We start from the raw sequence: 20,935 nt of genomic DNA, 5'->3' as shown, positions 1-20,935 counted from the left end.
AGTCAATGTACCCAGAAGAGAACAGAAGCTAGCTGTCCTCTGGCTAAACCATGGTGCTACCCTACAGAGTGCTGTTGAGGCTACTGTAGACCTTTTGAGAAATAGTGTGTTTTTAATCAGTTATTCGGTGACATGTTATTATATTTAGTATAGTTTTATCTGGCTAAACGGTGAGACACTTTCATTTGACCGAAGTTACATCTCTAACTCCTCAAACCTGCTTCATAGGATACCCTTCTGGTCAAGTCTTTTACAACATTAGCCGAGTGATTGTGACCCAAGCCACTCATTTCCTTCGGAAAACTTGCCTTTGTCCAAAATGGCATCCTGTCCCTTTACAGTGCGCTACTTTTGACCAGAGCCCTATGTGTACACAAAAAAAAGTAGGACACCACATTTTTTTTTTTTAATGTATTTTATTTCACCTTTTTTTAACCAGGTAGGCCAGTTGAGAGCAAGTTCTCATTTACAACTGCGACGTGGCCAAGATAAAGCAAAGCCCTGTGACAAAAACAACACAAAGTTACACATGGGATAAACAATCATACAGTCAATAACACAATAGAAAAATCTGTAAACAGTGTGTACAAATGAAGTAAGGAGGTAAGAAAATAAATAGATCAAAATAGTGGTGAAGTAATTACAATTTAGCAATTTACACTGGAGTGATATGTGCAGATGAGGATGTGCAAGTAGAAATACTGGTGTGCAAAAGAGCAGAAAAACAAAAACAAATATGTGGATGAGGTCAGTAGTTGGTTGGTTGGATGGACTATTTACAGATGGGCTGTGTACAGCTGCAGCGATCGGTAAGCTGCTCTGACAGCTGACGCTTAAAATTAGTGAGGGAGATATAAGTCTCCAACTTCAGGGATTTTTTGCAATTCGTTCCAGTCATTGGCAGCAGAGAACTGGAAGGAAAGGTGGCCAAAGTAGGTGTTGGCTTTGGGGATGACCAGTGAAATATACCTGCTGGAGTGCGTGCTACGGGTGGGTGTTGCTATGGTGACCAGTGAGCTAAGTCAAAGCTTTACCTAGCAGAGACTTATAGATGACCTGGAGCCAGTGGGTTTGGCGACGAATTTGTAGCAAGGACCAGCTAACGAGAGCATACATGTCGCAGTGGTGGGTAGTATATGTCTGCTTTAGTGACAAAACGGATGGCACTGTGATAGACTGCATCCGATTTGCTGAGTAGAGTGTTGGAGGCTATTTTGTAAATGACATCGCCAAAGTCGAGGAACGGCAGGATAGTCAGTTTTACGAGGGTATGTTTGGCGGCATGAGTGAAAGAGGCTTTGTTGCGAAATAGGAAGCCGATTCTAGATTTAACTTAGGATTGGAGATGCTTAATGTGAGTCTGGAAGGAGAGTTTACAGTCTAGCCAGACACCTAGGTATTTATAGTTATCCACATATTCTAAGTCGGAACAGTCCAGAGTAGCGATGCTAGTCGGGCGGGTGCTGGCAGTGATCGGTTGAAGAGCATGCATTTCGTTTTACTAGCATTTAAGAGCAGTTGGAGACCACAGAAGGAGTGTTGTATGGCGTTGAAGCTTGTTTGGAGGTTTGTTAGCACAGTGTTCAAAGAAGGGCCAGATGTATACAGAATGGTGTCGTCTGCGTAGAGGTGGATCAAAAAATCACCCGCAGCAAGAGCGACATCATTTATATATACAGAGAAAAGAGTATGCCCGAGAATTGAACCCTGTGGCACCCCCATAGAGACTGCCAGAGGTCCGGACAACAGGCCCTCCGATTTGACACAGTGAACTCTATCTGAGAAGTAGTTAGTGAAGCAGGCGAGGCAGTCATTTGAGAGACCAAGGCTGTTGAGTCTGCCGATAAGAATACGGTGATTGACAGAGTCGAAGCCTTGGCCAGGTCGATGAAGACGGCTGCACAGTACTGTCTTTTATCGATGACTTATGATACGTTTAGGGAATAGGGTGCCATTTGGGACGCAGTCCTTGTTTTTATTCCTCCTATGTGATATGTCCTTGTTACATAACCCATTGTAAATAGATTAGCTGCTGGTTCCCATGTGTTCATAATGAATAAAAAGTGATATTTAACATGTTAAATGCCATGTCTGGTTTTTAAACTTGCATGTCACATATTTTACATTAAGCATTTAAATGATTGTAATTCTTCGGTAGTAACATGTCGGATGATTAATCGTAGATATGAAATATTGATATTCTACAGGTGTTTGGGAATGCCTGGGGTGTGCTTGTGTGCACACATATGTACTGTACATGTGCCTTTGTGCATCTGGTCTTATTTGTGTGTATGGTTGGGTTTGAGAGAGAGAGACAGAAAAGGAAGGGACATAGCAGAGAAAGAAGCACCAGTTTGGCACACGCCCTGCCCTTTGGTCAGAAATCTAAACTGATCTAATCAACCAATCACTCCTGGCATACTCAGAGCTCTTTTGCAGATTTGCAGAAAGTCCCCAGATGCCATGATGCTGACCTGCTGCTCCACATGTCTCTAACTTAATATAGAGAAAATACAAAAATATAGATGCACAGTAGCAATAAAACAGGACTAACGGTCCATTTTGTGTCCAGATTAAACTCCCATGTATCCATATTCAGTGTGGTTGTTTGTTGTGGTTAGGAAGCTTTAGCTATAATCACAGCTATACACAGTAGGCCTAAGCATGCTTGGTTGCAGTTGCTGATGGTCTATGTTGTCCATGCCATGAGTCTCTCTACGGCTCTGGAATGTACGTGGAATTTTCTTTCCCGTTGTAGAGAGGAACACAGCCATGTCACAGTCACAAGGCCAATTTTAGCCACACTATTTCAAACTCTGAATGAAAAACAAGATTCTCTCTCTCTCCTCTCCTGGTCTCTCTTTCCCAAAACACAAACAACTCACTGTCTCCTCTTCCTTTCCAAATTCTGCCACACACTTTGCCAATGTCTTGATCCAGCTATTTATTTTCCGTGTTCTCTGTTAAAGTTAGAGCTGTTTTTGTCATGATGCTTGTTGTTGATTAAGTCCATTAACCCTCTAAGGTCGATGTCTGTGCCCCGCGGAAATCTAATTAGCATAATAAGAACATTCCCATAAAAGTCCATCAGTTTAAGCTCGAGATATGTTTTTTTTTTTTATGCATTGGATGCGTCTCAATCCACCGCATCCAGCTTTGTAACACTTTTGCATCTGCAGTGAAAGGTGAAAGAGCTAGAGCGATGTGTCAGACCATGAGACTTCCCGAAGAAATCAGTCTTCTCACAAAATAGTCTGTAACGTCCAAACGGTTTGGCCTACAAAATGAATATGACCCCTCTGTGTAAAGGTGACTCTCACGAACACCTACATGTCAGTTGTTTTGTTATAGGAAGCCCACGGGCCTCACAAGACTCGTCTGAAAGTCCCCCAGTACCTGTCAAAACAATTATGGAAGTATACAGTATATGGAGGCTGTTTAGTGACCAAAATACAGGGTTAAATACATGTAAAAAAACTAACAAATGTTTCCTGATCTTTCAGATATAAACTCAGCAAAAAAATAAACGTCCTCTCACTGTCACCTGCATTTATTTTCAGCAAACTTAACATATTTACATATACGTAAATATATGTATGAACAAAGCAAGATTCAACAACTGAGACATAAACTGAACAAGTTCCACAGACATGTGACTAACATAAATGGAATAACGTGTCCCTGAACAAAGGGGGGTCAAAATCAAAAGTAACAGTCAGTATCTGGTGTGGCCACCAGCTGCATTAAGTACTGCAGTGCATCTCCTCCTCAAGGACTGCACCAGATTTGCCAGTTCTTGCTGTGAGATGTTACCCCACTCTTCCACCAAGGCACCTGCAAGTTCCCGGACATTTCTGGGGGGAATGGCCCTAGCCCTCACCCTCGGATCCAACAGGTCCCAGACGTGCTCAATGGGATTGAGTTCCGGGCTCTTTGCTGGCCATGGCAGAACACTGACGTTCCTGTCTTGCAGGAAATCACGCACAGAACGAGCAGTAAGGCTGGTGGCATTGTCATGCTGGAGGGTCATGTCAGGATGAGCTTGCAGGAAGGGTACCACATGAGGGAGGAGGATGTCTTCCCTGTAACGAACAGCGTTGAGATTGCAGGCAATGACAACAAGCTCAGTCCGATGATGCTGTGACACACAGCCCCAGACCATGACGGACTCTCAACCTCCAAATCGATCCCGCTCCAGAGTACAGGACTCGGTGTAACGCTAATTTCTTTGACGATAAACGCGAATCCGGCCATTACCCTTGGTGAGACAAAACCGCGAATCGTCAGTGAAGAGCACTTTTTGCCAGTCCTGTATGGACCAGCGACAGTGGGTTTGTGCCCATAGGCGACGTTGTTGCCGGTGATGTCTGGTGAGGACCTACCTTACAACAGGCCTACAAGCCCTCAGTCCAGCATCTCTCAGCCCATTGCGGACAGTCTGAGCATTGATGGAGGGATTGTGCGTTCCTGGTGTATCTCGGGCAGTTGTTGTTGCCATCCTGTACCTGTCCCGCAGATGTGATGTTCGGATGTACCGATCCTGTGCAGGTGTTGTTACACGTGGTCTGCAACTGCGAGGACGATCAGTAGCGCTGTCTTAAGCGTTTCACAGTACGGACATTGCAATTTTTAGCAATTTTATGGCCACATCTGCAGTCCTCATGCCTCCTTGCAGCATGTCTTAGGCAAGTTCACGTAGATGAGCAGGGACCCTGGGCATCTTTCTTTTGGTGTTTTTCAGAGTCAGTAGAAATGCCTCTTTAGTGTCCTACATTTTCATAACTGTGACCTTAATTGCCTACTGTCTGTAAACTGTTAGTGTCTTAACGACCGTTCCACGGGTGCATGTTCATTAATTGTTTATGGTTCATTGAACAAGCATGGGAAACAGTGTTAAACCCATTACAATGAAGATATGTGAAGTTATTTGGATTTTTATGAATTATCTTTGAAAGACAGGGTCCTGAAAAAGGGACTTTACAACATTAACAATGTCTACACTGTATTTCTGATCAATGTTATGTTAATGGGCAAAAAAAATTGCTTTTCTTTCAAAAACAAGGACATTTCCCATTGACCCCAATCTTTTGAACGGCAGTGTAAATACACAGGGGATAATGGGGGAAATGGGAGACACCTGGTGGGGGTGTGTAGACAAGCACAGGTCTACAGATCAGGTTGTGACTTCAACGCATTAATAATATCATTTATATAATACATTTCTTGGTAGTCCAACAAATATTGCTATCAGGTTGTAAATCACAGCTGGCCTGGTACATTGTTTGCTCCCGCCACCCATTTGGAATGCACTGTTTCAGTTTCAATGACTCAATATTTTGGACAAAAACAGATGAATGTAACCAAGGCTGGGAATGTTAAAACAATCAAACTGCAAGAGCAATGATCACTAGTCAGTCATAACGGTGTTAATAGGCTAGTTTATCTGTTCAGGTGGGCCTTCGTGCTTTTGCAAACAAAGCAATGGAGGGGTGCTCAACAAAAATCACAAGTATGGCTTACCAAGAAAAGGCTAGCTTATCTACGGTTGAAGTTGGAAGTTTACATACACTTAGGTTGGAGTCATTAAAACTTGTTTTTCAACCACTCCACAAATGTCTTGTTAAAACCTCTACCACTTCTCTCTCCTGGATCCGGGATCCTCCTCATCAAAAAAGCTGACTAGCATAGCATAGCCTAGCCTAACGGGACAGGGACAGGGATATCATATAATATAATTTTCATGAAATCACAAGTCCAATACAGCAAATTAAAGATAAACAGCTTGTGAATCCAGCCATCATTTCCGATTTTTTTTATGTTTTACAGCGAAAACACTATGTATTTCTATTAGCTAACCACAATAGCCAAAGACTCAGCCGCATATTTTCACCATGTTTCTACCGCATAGGTAGCTATCACAAAACCGACCAAATAGAGATAAAATTAGTCACTAACCAAGAAACAACATCAGATGACAGTCTTATAACATGTATTTATGTTTTGTTCGAAAATGTGCATATTTGAGGTATAAATCATAGTTTTACATTGCAGCTACCATCAAAAATATCACCAAAGCAGCCAGAATAATTACAGAGAGCAACGTGAAATACCTAAATACTCATCATAAAACATTTATGAAAAATACATGGTGTACAGCAAATGAAAGATAAACATCTTGTGAATCCAGCCAATATTTCCGATTTTTTTAAGTGTTTTACAGCGAAAACACAATATAGCATTATATTAGCTTACCACAATAGCCAAACACACAAATGCATTTATTAGCAGCAAAAGGTAGCGATCGCAAAAACCAGCAAAATATATAAAATTAATCACTAACCTTGAACAAATTCATCAGATGACAGTCTTATAACTGCATCTCATGTTATACAATACAATACAATTATGTTTTGTTCGAAAATGTGCATATGTAGAGCTACAAATCCTGATTATACATTGTGAATACGTAGCATCGATTCACCAGAATCTCCAGATATATTTTGGACACTCACCTAATCTGACCAAAGAACTCATCATAAACTTTACATAAAAAGACTTGTTGTATGGCAAATGAAAGATACACTGGTTCTTAATGCAACCGCTGTGTTAGATTTTAAAAAATAACTTTACCATAACATACAGCTTGCGTTATTGCAAGACAGCGCTCACCAAAACGGCGGAGAATAGGACTCAACATTTTACACAGAAATACGAAATAACATCATAAATGTTTTCTTACTTTTGTTGAGCTTCCATCAGAATGTTGTACAAGGAGTCCTTGGTCCAGAATAAATCGTTGTTTGGTTTTAGAATGTCCATTTCTTCTGTCGAATTAGCAACCTTGGCTAGCCATGTGGCGCGAACATGCCCATCAACTCTTGGCGCAAAGAACGGAAAATTCCAAAAGTCCCAATAAACGTTGAATAAACTGATAAAACTCGGTTGAAAAAACCTACTTTATGATGTTATTATCACATGTATCAAATAAAATCAGAGCCGGAGATATTCGCCGTGTATACGTAACGCTTTTCAGAAGCCAATGTCGAGCTCCGCGTCGTGCCTTGGTAGACAAAGACAATTCCTGACCTGCCACTCCAAAAGCTCTTGTTCGGCCTCAGATCAAGCTAGACACCCCATTCCACCTTCCACTGACTGTTGACATCTAGTGGAAGGCGTATGAAGTGGAAGTGAAGCTTTTACCCACGACAAAATAAAGTAATCAACATAACGTTTACACATTCCTCTCACAATTCGTACCCTTTGTATGCTTGACGGATTTTAACACAATTATATAAATGTTATCAATCTATCAACTAATACTGAATGCATGATCTTCTTAACCTTAGATGTTTTAAGATCCTCACATACTATGAACTTACTAATACTTTTTAATGTATAACAGGCTATTAGTATTTCCTTTAACCTGTCACACATGCGTATCGATAAATATAAGGCAATTGAATAGGCAGGCCCTGAAACAGAGCCTCGTTTTCAGATTTTTCACTTCCTACATGGAAGTTTGCTGCAAAATGAGTTCTGTTTTACTCACAGACATAATTCAAACAGTTTTAGAAACTTCTGAGTGTTTTCTATCCAATAGTAATAATAATATGCATATTGTATGATCTAGAAAAGAGTATGAGGCCGTTTCATTTGGGCAGGATTTTTTCCAAAGTGAAAACAGCGCCCCCTATTGACAATAAGTTAACAAACCATAGTTTTGGAAAATCGGTTAGAACATCTACTTTGTGCATGACACAAGTAATTTTTCCAACAATTATTTACAGACATATTATTTCACTGTATCACAATTCCAGTGGGTCAGAAGTTTACAATACACTAAGTTGACTGCCTTTAAACAGCTTGGAAAATTCCATGAAATTATGTCATGGCTTTAGAAGCTTCTGATAGGCTAATTGACGTCATTTGAGTCAATTGGAGGTTTACCTGTGGATGTATTTCAAGGCCTACCTTCAACCTCAGTGCCTCTGTTTGACATGATTGGAAAATCTACATAAATCAGCCGGGGAAAAAAAACTGTAGACCTCCACTAGTCTAGTTCATCCTTGGGAGCAATTTCCAAACACCTGAAGGTACCACATTCATCTGTACAAACGATAGTACGCAAGTATAAACACCATGGGACCACGGAGCTGTCGTACCGCTCAGGAAGGAGACACGTTCTGTCTCCTAAAGATGAACGTACTTTGGTGTGAAAAGTGCAAATCAATCCCAGAACAACAGCAAAGGACCTTGTGAAGATGCTGGAGGAAACAAGTACAAAACTATCTATATCCATGGTAAAACAAGTCCTACATCGACATAACCTGAAAGGCCGCTCAGCAAGGAAGAAGCCACTGCTCCAAAACCGCCATAAAAAAAAACAGACTAGGGTTTGCAACTCCACATGGGGACAAAGATTGTACTTTTTGGAGAAATGTCCTCTGGTTTGATGAAACAAAAATAGAACTGTTTGGCCATAATCACATTGGAGGAAAAAGGGGGAACTTTTCAAGCCGAAGAACACCATCCCAACCATGAAGCACGGGGGTGGCAGCATCATGTTGTGGGGGTGCTTTGCTGCAGGAGGGTCTGGTGCTCGTCACAAAATAGATGGCGTAATGAGGAAGTAAAATTATGTGGATATATTGAAGCAACATCTCAAGACATCAGTCAGGAAGTTAAAGCTTGGTCGCAAATGCGTCTTCCAAATGGACAATGACCCCAAGCATACTTCCAAAGTTGTGGAAAAATAGCTTAAGGACAACAAAGTCAAGGTATTGGAGTGGCCATCACAAAGCCCTGACCTCAATCCCATAGAAAGTTTTTGGGCAGAACTGAAAAAGCACGTGCGAGCTAGGAGGCCTACAAACCTGACTCAGTTACACCAGCTCTGTCAGGAGGAATGGGTCAGAATTCAACTAACTTATTGTGGGAAGCTTGTGGAAGGCTACCCAAAATGTTTGACCCAAGTTAAACAATTTAAAGTCAATGCTACCAAATACTAATTGAGTGTATGTAAACTTCTGACCCACTGGGAATGTGATGAAAGAAATACAAGCTGAAATAAATCATTCTCTTTACAAATTTTTTGACATTCACATTTTTTAAATAAAAGTGGTGATCCTAACTGACCTAAGACAGGGAATTTTTACTAGGATTAAATGTCAAGAATTGTCAAAAACTGTGTTTAAATGTGTCATGTAAACTTCCAACTTCAACTGTATTTATGCAAGCTAAAAACAAGGAGCCTAGTGTTAACAATCTGCTGGGAGGCTGTTTTAATTGGAAGAGTGGATGATTTGCCAACTTCTCCCCCCATATTACTTTTCTGTGGCTACAGCTAGAGATCCAGGTGTCGTTTGGTTAACTAGCAAGAAATGTGAATCACTTTGCTAGAAAGCTATGCTGACAGTTTACATAACTCTTACTTGTCAATCAAGTGTATTTGCCATCGATCAAATGGGTTCCCATTCAGTCGTCAAAATGTGGTTTTGGACAAGCATGCATTGGCAGACAAGCTGCAGACGGGCAGGCAGGTTATTATTCCCCATCGTTCATAAGTGCAATTTTGACGGCCGTCTACAAGCTGAGAAAGATTGAGTGGGTTTATCTATTGTTCTCTTGTAAGATTTTAGCTCATCTCGCTCTATCTAACATTAGTTATTGATCTAGTTGTTGTGGATGTTCATAGGCAATTGAGGGAGAGAGCTTACCTTTTCATGGTTGTTTGATCAATAGAACTGTAAAGTTCCCAAATGTGAGAGTACTCCTGTGGTATTTACATATTTGCAGAAATCCATTCAGATGTATTTTGTGACTTTTGGCAAACGCTTTTCAATGATCTAAAGTCACACTGTCACGGCTGTTGAAAGATGAGGACCAAGGTGCAGCATGGTGAGCCTACATTTTCTCTTTATTTTAGAAATGACGCCGACACAACAATAAACAATACAAAACAAATCGTGAAGCTCAAAGGCTACGTGCCCTAAACAAAGTCAACTTCCCACAAATAACGGTGGGAAAAAAAGCTACCTATGTATGTTCCCAATCAGAGACAACGATAGACAGCTGTCCCTGATTGAGAACCATACCCGGCCAAAACATAGAAATAGAAAATCATAGAAACACAAAACATAGAATGCCCACCCCAACTCTCGCCCTGACCAAACCACAATAGAGACATAAAAAGGATCTCTAAGGTCAGGGCGTGACGCATACTGTTGCTACTGCCTGTAAACACACAGTCCAGTTCAAAGTGAATAATGATAGGCCCGTGTAGGTAGCTGAATTTGTCGCTAGAAAATTTTACCAATTAAAATCGCTGGAGGGGTCTGAAAACCCACTAAATATTGTTGGCAACACAAGGGCTTATTTGCATATAGGCCTGCTGTAGCTCTGATTGGCAATGGCGCACCGGTCTGTGTAGACTCCGGTCCTAGACAAGACAGATGTTTAATTTACTGCAGTGTCTATTAACTGTCCAAACGCACGGCTGCGTTTCCACTCTTTATTTCTATAGGAATTTCACAAATGGCTTACTCTACGTCATTCTCAAACATTCTATGAATTTAATAACATTTTAAAATTACCATATCTATTTGCTTGCTTGTCAGATTTCTTTTTAAAGGCTTCATATTCTTCCTGGGGCTGTATATTGAGCTGATTTTCATAAGATTTCATGTTGCTAAAACCCTGTCAGTTCCACTTTAAAACTCAAGTCATAATCCCAATTATTGTAGCATTGTTTTCTGCTTTTCTTCTATCATTTCATTTCACAGCGTAGCTTATGGGTTAGATAATATTTTAAAGAGTCAATAAACATCCGTTGACAGCTAATCCTCGTTAGAGGTTCATTTGCATTTGAGAGGGGTTACATTTTCTTAGGTCCATCTGTCAGCTGTATTTTTTATTTTACCCTTATTTTACCAGGTTAGTTGACTGAGAACACGTTCTCATTTACAGCAACTACCTAGGGAATAGTTACAGGAGAGAGGAGGGGGGATGAATGAGCCAATTGTAAGCTGGGGATGATCTGCATACCAAAACAAGTGGCGGGATGGCCATTTGGTTGTTTTTCGAATCCCAGAATGAAGCTTTAATTGAATAATATTATAATAACTGATTGCATTTATATAGAGGAAAGGTGAGGTGTGATACTATGTGACAATTAGGAATGAAGGGGTAATTAGGTGGCCATGATGGAAATGGGGCTAAATTGGGAATTTAGCCAGGACGCCGGGGTTAACGCCTTACGATAAACACTCTTACTCTTGTGTATATGCATTCACATTGATCCCCGCATTATGTAACTGCAATGTTGAAACCGGTCCATTTAGCAGAACTGTTTGGCCAAAGATTTATCAAATCAAGCCGAGGTTTTTGGGATCGAAAGGGAAAATGGCTCTTAATGCTTAGTAGTCTGCTCTGAACCGTGGGTTGCTTTTCAGTCTCTGGAAACTATTATGTGATGGTTTTATGATTCTCTTTTTCACTCCCCTTAACTTAATGTGAGCTATGAAGGATGTGTGTGGGAAAGGGGGGGGGGGGCTGGTGTTGATGGGCATCCAGGAGATATCCTTGTATGGGAACATTCTGCTAAATTGGATCTTCCCAGAATGTGGATGTCTGGCTCCCATACCAGGATTCCCAAGGAGTGCCAGCTAAGCAGAACTTTCTAGTTTAAGGTCATAATCAATTTAGTTTAATGTAATCCTAGGGACATGCTAATCCTGTGTATTTTATAAAACCTCTCAAATATCTGGGTCTACTTGTAAAGTTATTTAATTTTTAGAACCCTTACACACAGACTCAAACTTGGCTCAATCTGTCTACACTAAAGATCACATTGAAAAGAAAAACATAAATATCTACTGTATCTATAGCATGCTAAAATTGAAGTAAAAAAAGACAATGTGCAAAACATTGTTTTTTATTAGTTTGCACGAAATAAAATTCCAAGGCAGTCTTCTTTGACAGTTAAATTGCTTTTATTGACATAGCATATTAATGATAAAGATGATTTTTAACTTTTTTTTTAAACAACAAAAAACAACATGTTAACACTTGCATATGTCACATGTCACATCTAGCCTTCATTGTAAGGTAGTTATTTTTCCAGGTGCGTATCTTCCGGATCTCTAACCAGAGGGGTCTTGAATGGAACCTTGAGAGACGATGCTGCCACACGCCTCCATGCAACTAGCTAAGACTTTGCCCATGGTGCGGATATCCTCGCTATTCAAATCAGGAAGGCACAGGATATATACCAAGCCCCTGGGATTTGGGCTTTCAGAGGACAGATTTAACAGATATACATTTTATATCCCATTGCCAATGCCTCACAGCTGTATCTCTGAGGCCCCATCTTGCTGACCGGGCATAGCTATTAAGCAGTAGCCTTCCTATTCTGACTCCTGAGAACTGTGCACAGTTCGAAAAGCATGACCCCATATCATGGCATGAGTCTGTTAACCAGGGGTGTATTCAGTGAAAGGTTCAGAACCTTGCAGACCTGGGATAGCTATAGTTTTTTTTAAATTGTGAGAACAAATATTTACTTTGGAGGTGACTACTACTATTTGACTACCGATCTCAGAAAGTAACTACTTTTTTAAAAACTATTTGAATACATATCTGAGAAAGGAACTACTTAAAAAAACATTTGAAACAGATCTCAGGAAGTGACAACTTTTCAGAAACTGTTGGATTGGCTGTGTTCAACTCATGCCAGGGCAAACTGTCCAAACAGATCCTCAAGGAAGGTGGATCCTTTTAAATATGCTATTGGACCAAAAACAGATTTGGCTAATTCATCTATATGGTCCAAATAATGATGATCCACAATTCTTAGAAAATATCTATATAGTAATCTATTGAGCTCACAAGCAACAAATTACTCAATTATTATGGTGGAAGATTATAATACGGTTTTAAGTACCACAATGGACAGTAAAGGAAATCACACTAAAAACTATCACCATCATGCAATTAGGGAAATTACAAATATCATGAACACATTAGAACTAGTGCCTTCGGAAAGTATTCAGACCCCTTGACTTTTTCCACATGTTGTTAGGTTGCAGCCTTATTCTAAAATTGATTTAAAAAAATGTTTTTACAGCTATTTTCAAGTCTCTCCAGAGATGTTCAAGTCCAGGCTCTGGCTGGACTTGCTGATGATTTTTTATTTTATTTAACCCATTTTAGGATAAGGCAGTAACTTAACAAAATGTCGAAAAAGTGAAGGGGTCTGAAACCTTTCCGAAGGCACTGTATGGAGGCTTAAAAATCCTGACCTAGTGAGATATACAATACCAGTCAAAAGTTTGGACACACCTACGCATTCAATGTTTTTTCTTTATTTTCACTATTTTCTACATTGTAGAATAATAGTGAAGACATCAAAACTATGAACTAACACATATGTAATCATGTAGTAACCAAAAAAGTTTTAAACAAAATATATTTTATATTTGAGATTCTTCAAAGTAGCCACCCTTTGCCTTGATGACAGCTTTGCACACTCTTGGCATTCTCTCAACCAGCTTCACCTGGAACGCTTTTCCAACAGTCTTGAATGAGTTCCCACATATACTGAGCACTTGTTGGCTGCTTATCCTTCACTCTGCGGTCCAACTCATCCCAAACCATGTCAATTGGAAAAGCGATTGTAAAAAATTCAATTGAAGTCAGGTGATTGTGGAGGTCAGGTCATCTGATGCAGAACACCATCATTCTCATTCTTGGTCAAATAGCCCTTACACAGCCTGGAGGTGTTTTGGGTCATTGTCCTGTTGAAAAACAAATGATAGTCCCACTAAATGCAAACCAGATGGGATGGCGTATCACTGCAGTATCCTGTGGTAGCCATGCTGGTTAAGTGTGCCTTGAATTCTAAATAAATCAGACAGTGTCACCAGCAAAGAACCCCCACACCATCACACCACCTCCTCCATGCTTCACGGTGGGAACCACACATGCAGAGATAATCTGTTCATCTACTGCGTCTCACAAAGACAACCAAAAATCTCAAATTTGGACTCATCAGACCAAAGGACAGATTTCCACCGGTCTAATGTCCAGTGCTCTTGTTTCTTGGCCCAAGTATGTCTCTTCTTATTATTGGTGTCCCTTGGCAGTGGTTTCTTTGCAGCAATTTGAATGTGAAGACCTGATATATATGAATTCACCCTACTTGTTTCTAAACCTTGTAAATTATTGCATTTGTGGCATCTACTGTATACAGTTTAAGCGTTTGCATTTTATGTACGATTTCTTTGATGTACACATTCAGTGTTTATATGATGTCAAGAGATTTGCTGGACATTGTAAAGCAAGTTATGTCTCCCTTCTCTGGGTTCCATGTGTTATTAAGACAACATGTATTAGTCTTACATTATTGACTTTATCCTCTAATAACGCACTGAAATGGTTGAGTTGAGTGGTATGCTATTTTATATCATCTCTGTCTTAATTACAATTTACAGTAAATATAGGGTCTAAGCACAGTTAAACCGTGTCATGTCTGCCTCCAAGAATTTTCCTACCCTCATTCTGGAACAAACAAATTGGTAGTCCTGTCTGTAAAAAACAAACCAAATAGCAACATCTCACAGCACAATGCGTCTCCCCTATTTGACCTAGATACTGTATTTTCTATGTATGTATTGATATGTAGGCTTTGTGTGCCATTTTTTTTAGTTGTAGTTCTGTTCTTGTCTATTCATGTTTTTTGTGGACCCCAGGAAGAGTAGCTGCTTAATGGGGATCCTAATAACTACCACAAAAAAAATGTGTTGCTTAGGGGTGTTGCAAGTCTGCCTCTCTGTATTCTAATAGTGCAGGTGAACATCATGATATCACCTTATAAGAGCAACGCTTCCAGCTGTATGTATTATTGGGTCCTTGAGATCAAGGACAATTTGAGTTTATTTAATGTACAGTTGAAGTCGGAAGTTTACATACACTAAGGTTGTAGTCATTAAAACTCATTTTTCAACCACTCCACAAATTTTTTGTTAACAAACTATAGTTTTGGCAAGTCGGTTAGGACATCTATTTTGTACATGACACAAGTCATTTTTACAACAATTGTTTACAGACAGATTATTTCACTTATAATTCACTCTATCACAATTCCAGTGGGTCAGATGTTTACATATACTAAGTTGACTGTGCCTTTAAACAGCTTGGAAAATTCCAGAAAATTATGTAATACTTTAGAAGCTTCTGATAGGCTAATTGACAACATTTGAGTCAATTGGAGGTGTAGCTGTGGATGTATTTCAAGGCCTACCTTCAAACTTAGTGCCTCTTTGCTTGACATCATGGGAAAATCAAAAGAAATCAGCCAAGACCTCAGAAAAAAAAATTGTAGACCTCCACAAGTCTGGTTCATCCTTGGGAGCAATTTCCAAACGCCTGAAGGAACCACGTTCATCTGTACAAACAATAGGACGCAAGTATAAACACCATGGGACCACGCAGCCGTCATTCCACTCAGAAAGGAGACGCGTTCTGTCTCCTAGAGATGAACATACTTTGGTGCAAAAAGTGCAAATCAATCCCAGAACAACAGCAAAGGACCTTGTGAAGATGCTGGAGAAAACAGGTCTGTCCACAGTAAAACGAGTCCTATATCGACATAACCTGAAAGGCCGCACAGCAAGAAAGAAGCCACTGCTCCAAAACCGCCATAAAAAAGCCAGACTACGGTTTGCAACTGCACATGGGGACAAAGATCATACTTTTTGGAGAAATGTAATCTGGTCTGATGAAACAAAAATATAACCGTTTGGCCATAATGACCATCGTTATGTTTGGAGGAAAAAGGGGGAAGCTTGCAAGCCGAAGAACACCTTCCCAACCGTGAAACACGGGGGTGGCAGCATAAGGTTGTGTGGGTGCTTTGCTGCAGGAGGGACTGGTGCACTTCACAAAATAGATGGCATCATGAGGAAGTAAAATTATGTGGATATATTGAAGCAACATCTCAAGACATCAGTCAGGAAGTTAAAGCTTGGTCGCAATTGGGTCTTCCAAACGGACAATGACTCCAAGCATACTTCCAAAGTTGTGGCAAAATGGCTTACGGACAACAAAGGCAAGGTATTGGAGTGGCCATCACAAAGCCCTGACCTCAAACCTATAGAAAATTTGTGGGCAGAACTGAAAAATTGTGTGCGAGCAAGGAGGCCTACAAACCTGACTCAGTTACACCAGCTCTGTCAAGAGGAATGGGCCAAAATGCACCCAACTTATTTTGGGAAGCTTGTGGAAGGCTACACAAAACGTTTGACCCAAGTTAAACAATTTAAAGGCAATGCTACCAAATACTAATTGAGTATATGTAAACTTCTGACCCACTGGGAATGTGATGGAAGAAATAAAAGCTGAAATAAATCATTCTCTCTACAATTATTTTGACATTTCAAATTCTTAAAATAAAGTTGTGGTCCTAACTGACCTAAGACAGGGAATGTTTACTAGGATTAAATGTCAGGAATTGTGAAAAACTGAGTTTAAATGTATTTGGCTAAGGTGTATGTAAACTTCCAACTTCAACTCTATGTCCAATGTTAGAATGTTTCTGTCAGGCTCTACTAACTCTACAAGTCCAGTGCAGTTAAGGTACTGTATCAATATGCATGTTGTGCGTTATTACTGACACATACTATTGGATTAGCATGCCTCAGAAACGGCCAAGATGGCCACCAAGTACTTTCTGCAATCCACCACAATGCGAGAGACAGACGAGGGAAACCAGTTTCAACTGGCTCAAATTACCCTCATTCAGCCCCCCAAAATCACTTGTTTTGATGTGGAAAATAGAAAATTTAATTGTTAGCCTTCTCCATGTCTACCTCTGATGCCGCGTATATTCCTAGTTCTCTCTTATTACCTGTTGTCTCATAAGGTTAGCAGTTGACATTTGATATGCAGGGGTTTAGTTGTGGCAGGGATTTAGACTTTCCCCAGGTTGGAGAACCCACAATCTGCTGAGTTTAAAACCTCCATGATTCCAGCTTATACCGAGAACTCCAATGCAGCCACCAGCCAGTTGTGAACGAATCGGCTTAATGCAGATTGACACGTAGCATAAGCCTACAAGTTCGAGCTAAAAGTCCGTTTTCACTCAAGAAGCACATTATGACATTTACCATTCCCTTACCATGGATTGTAAATATGTTACGTTTGTCTTTTATTGTTACAAGCAAGCAGGGCTTTGATATTTGGCAAAAAAAACTAAACATATGGTACCGCTTAAAGGAAGCAATAATGCTTCGGTTTCCATCTGCAAAGTGATAGCATTTTAGCCTTTGGGCTAGTCATGTTGCTGTTTATGAGATGGCTCACATGGCCTCACGGACTTATTTCCCAGGGCCATGTTTGCAGCTTATGTAAAATATATGTAACCACAGATGTGAGCCGTGTCTCTCTTCATATAAAGCCTTTATAGATACCAGTGGCCCTTCATTACTTTGGATAGCCCAAGGATACGCATGCCTTGGTCCATCACTGAACATATTACAGGATAGGAAAGGGACTGATTGCAGGCTTACATAAAAATTGGGCCATTGTCTTCAACTCCTGTGACTGGTATAGAATAATCAATCTACTGTCTGTCCTATCTACTGTCAGTTTTTCTTTTCATATGTCCATTCTTCTGTCTTTACTTCTGTCTGTCTATCCATCCATCCATCCACTACAGCAGGGTTCCCCAACTGTGAATTTGGCCCGCATGTGATTTTATTTGGCCCCCTAAGTTTTCTGAGACAAAAAAAATCTAGCTTTTTTGGGGGGGTGCAACCTATGATCCCTTATTGATGTCACTTGTTAGATCCACTTCAATCAGTGTAGATGAAGGGGAGTAGACAAGTTAAACAAGGATTTTTAAGCCTGGAAACAATTGAGACATGGATTTTGAATGTGTGCCATTCAGAGGGTGAATGCGCAAGACAAAGTATTTAAGTGCCTTTGAACGGGTATGGTAGTAGCTGCCAGGTACACCGGTTTGTGTCAAGAACTGCAACGCTCCTGGGGTTTTCACACTCAACAGATTCCTGGGAGTATCAAGAATGGTGCATCACCCAAAGGACATCCAGCCAACTTGACACAACTATGGGGAGCATTGGAGTCAAAATCGGCGAGCATTCCTGTCCCAGTGCCCAGCTGTGGAATGCTTTCGACACCTTGTAGAGTCCATGCCCCGACAAATTGAAGCTGTTCTGAGGCCAAAAGCGGTGGTGCAGCTCAATATTAGGAAGTTGTTCCTAATGTTTGGTATACTCATTCTATGTGATTGTATACAAATTCAAGCAAGGTTTGAAATTATTCTGTTTTAGTCTAATATTATATCTGTTTGGGCTTCTTGCGGTCAATTTGCAGTCTACAAATTATTTGTAACTATTTTCTGTCCCACTGACCATCCTCTCAAGAAAAAAATCAGCCCTCGGCTGATTGTAGTTGATAATCTCTGCACTATAGCCTCTCTGCCAAGCTATCCATCATCTTCTGTTTATATTTCTCTGTCAATCAATTTATCCATCCATCCTTGTGTATTTTGCAGGGAGCTAAAGACGCAGCTAGAGAAGGAGGACACCAAGAGAGAGCTGCTGGGCACTGGGACCAGCCTGACAGAGTCCCACTGCATCCGCTGCTTGCAGCCCTTCAAGTTCCTGGTCAACAGCAAGCGCCAGTGTCTGGACTGCCAGCTGTACGCCTGCAAGGCCTGCAGCCGCTACAACAAGAAGGAGTGCGGATGGGTATGCGACCCCTGCCACATGTCCAGGTGAGCTGGAGAAACATACTGACGCTAGCATCTCGGTAGAACAACCTTCACGCGAATATATGCTGACATGCTAGGGCCTGAAGCCTCTACAACAAAAAGTATGTCAGCCGGGTGTGCGACCCCTGCCGTATGACCAGGTGAACTGAAGAAACATGCTAAAGGTTAGGACATTAGCACAACAACTGTAATGCTACTATATAGTGCCTTCAGAAAGTATCCACATGCCTTGACTTTTTTCCACATTTTGTTGTGTTACAGTCTGAATTTAAAATCGATTGTTTGTAGAATTTTCTTGAAATTAATTAAAAATGAAAAGCTGAAATGTCTCGTGTCAATAATTATTCCACCCCTTTGAAATGGCAAACCTAAATAAGGTCAGGAGTACACATTTGTTTAACAAGTCACGTAATAATGTGCATGGACTAACTCTGTGTAATAGTGTTTACCATGATTTTTTAATAACTACCTCATCTCTGTGTCCCGCATACACAACTATCTGTAAGGTCCCTCAGTTGAGCAGTGAATTTCGAACACAGATTCAACTACAAAGACCAGGGAGGTTTTCCAATTCCTCGCAAAGAGGGGCACCTATTGGTAAGATGGGTGAAAATAAAAAAGCAGACATTGAATATCCCTTTAAGCATGGTGAAGTTATTATTTACACATTGGATGGCGTATCAATACACCCAGTCACTACAAAGATTCAGACGTCCTTCCTAACTCAGTTGCCGGAGAGGAAGGACACCACTCAGGGATTTCACCATGAGGCCAATGGTGACTTTAAAACAGTTACGGAGTTGAATAGCTGTGATAGGAGAAAACTGATGATGGATCAACAACATTGTAGTTACTCCCCAAAACTAACCTAAATGACAGCGTGAAAAGAAGGAAGCCTGTACAGAATAAAAATATTCCAAAACATGCATCCTGTTTGCAATAAGGCACTAAAGTAAAAACATTATGCTTGTGGCAAATCCAACACAACACATCACTGAGTACCACACTTCATAATTTCAAGCATGGTGGTGACTTCACCATGTTATACAGTTGAAGTTGGAAGTTTACATACACCTTAGCCAAATACATTTAAAATCAGTTTTTCACAATTCCTGACATTATTCACCCAAATGGTGATTAAGTGAAAATAGAAATCGCATTGATTTCTCAAGACCAGTCCCCATGCTTGTTTCAGAGCAGCGCGAAACAGTGCTAAAATATTTGTAGGCTATTGCTTCAAATCCTATTGCTTCTAACTTCAACATGCTCTTTAAATAAATAAGACCTACAGCACATTACTCAACACTATTGAGTATCATGTCGCCTGCGGTAGGCCTACAGTATATCGAAAAATATGACGTGACACTCCGCCAATAATTACATATAGAGGATTGGAGGATTCTAAATTAAAAACAAATGCCACCATCGCTCTCCCGGTGGCGGCTGGCACGGGTATCGAACATGCATCTGTAGTAACACAGCTTGCATTGGTATCCAGTGTCTTAGACTGTTGCGCCACTCAAGCGCTGTACAACATGACCCGTCGGGAGTGGTCTACAGTCTTACAGTAAGAGCAAAATAATCCTAGCAAAATAAAATAATAAAAACCTTCATGTAACTTCAGGTTTAGTAAGTAATACTGAAGTCGTGGACAATTATCAGTTTCTATTCAGGTTTATATCGCCCATTCATTGTCAGAGACACAGTAGGACCCAAAAGCAACAAAAAAAAACGAACTCCCCCTTGCGCTGGTCTGGAGCAATGAAGTGGTGACGCAGGGTACCGTACAAAACCACACATTACCTTTAAGTCCTGTGGCGTAAGCTTGCAACTTTTAAAGGAGGAACCACTGTATTTTTCATCTAAAGTTCCTCTCCCAATTCCTACTCAAGGTCTAAAGGCAAATAAATAGTCCCTTTCATCCATCCCTCTGACAAATCTCCCACACACCTGGTCTGATGCATTTTGCAAACTCGCATACTGTATATCTAACATACTGTGTGTGATCCAAGTACTGAAATGCTTACCCTACTCACTTGGGAGAGTGGGGTAAGTTCAGCCTAAGGGTTTGTTGAGACACCCCTTGTTTCTTGGAAACTATACAAAAAATGTATAATGTGAACAAATATTTAGGAAGAGGTCATA

The 20,935-nt window shown here is 40.5% G+C and overlaps 1 protein-coding gene across 1 annotated transcript in view; it reads left to right on the top strand.

Annotated features, from left to right (window-relative positions):
- Positions 1-20,935, top strand: part of LOC120064045 (melanophilin-like) — a 94,087-nt gene that overhangs the window by 7,645 nt on the left and 65,507 nt on the right. The window contains 1 exon segment of the mRNA XM_039014356.1: positions 18,572-18,793. Within this exon segment, the coding sequence (XP_038870284.1) occupies positions 18,572-18,793 (222 nt within the window).

This window comes from Salvelinus namaycush, chromosome 19 (assembly GCF_016432855.1).
Source record: "Salvelinus namaycush isolate Seneca chromosome 19, SaNama_1.0, whole genome shotgun sequence".
In the NCBI taxonomy this organism is placed as follows: Eukaryota; Metazoa; Chordata; class Actinopteri; order Salmoniformes; family Salmonidae; genus Salvelinus; species Salvelinus namaycush.
This window is presented reverse-complemented; position numbering and strand designations above follow the sequence as displayed.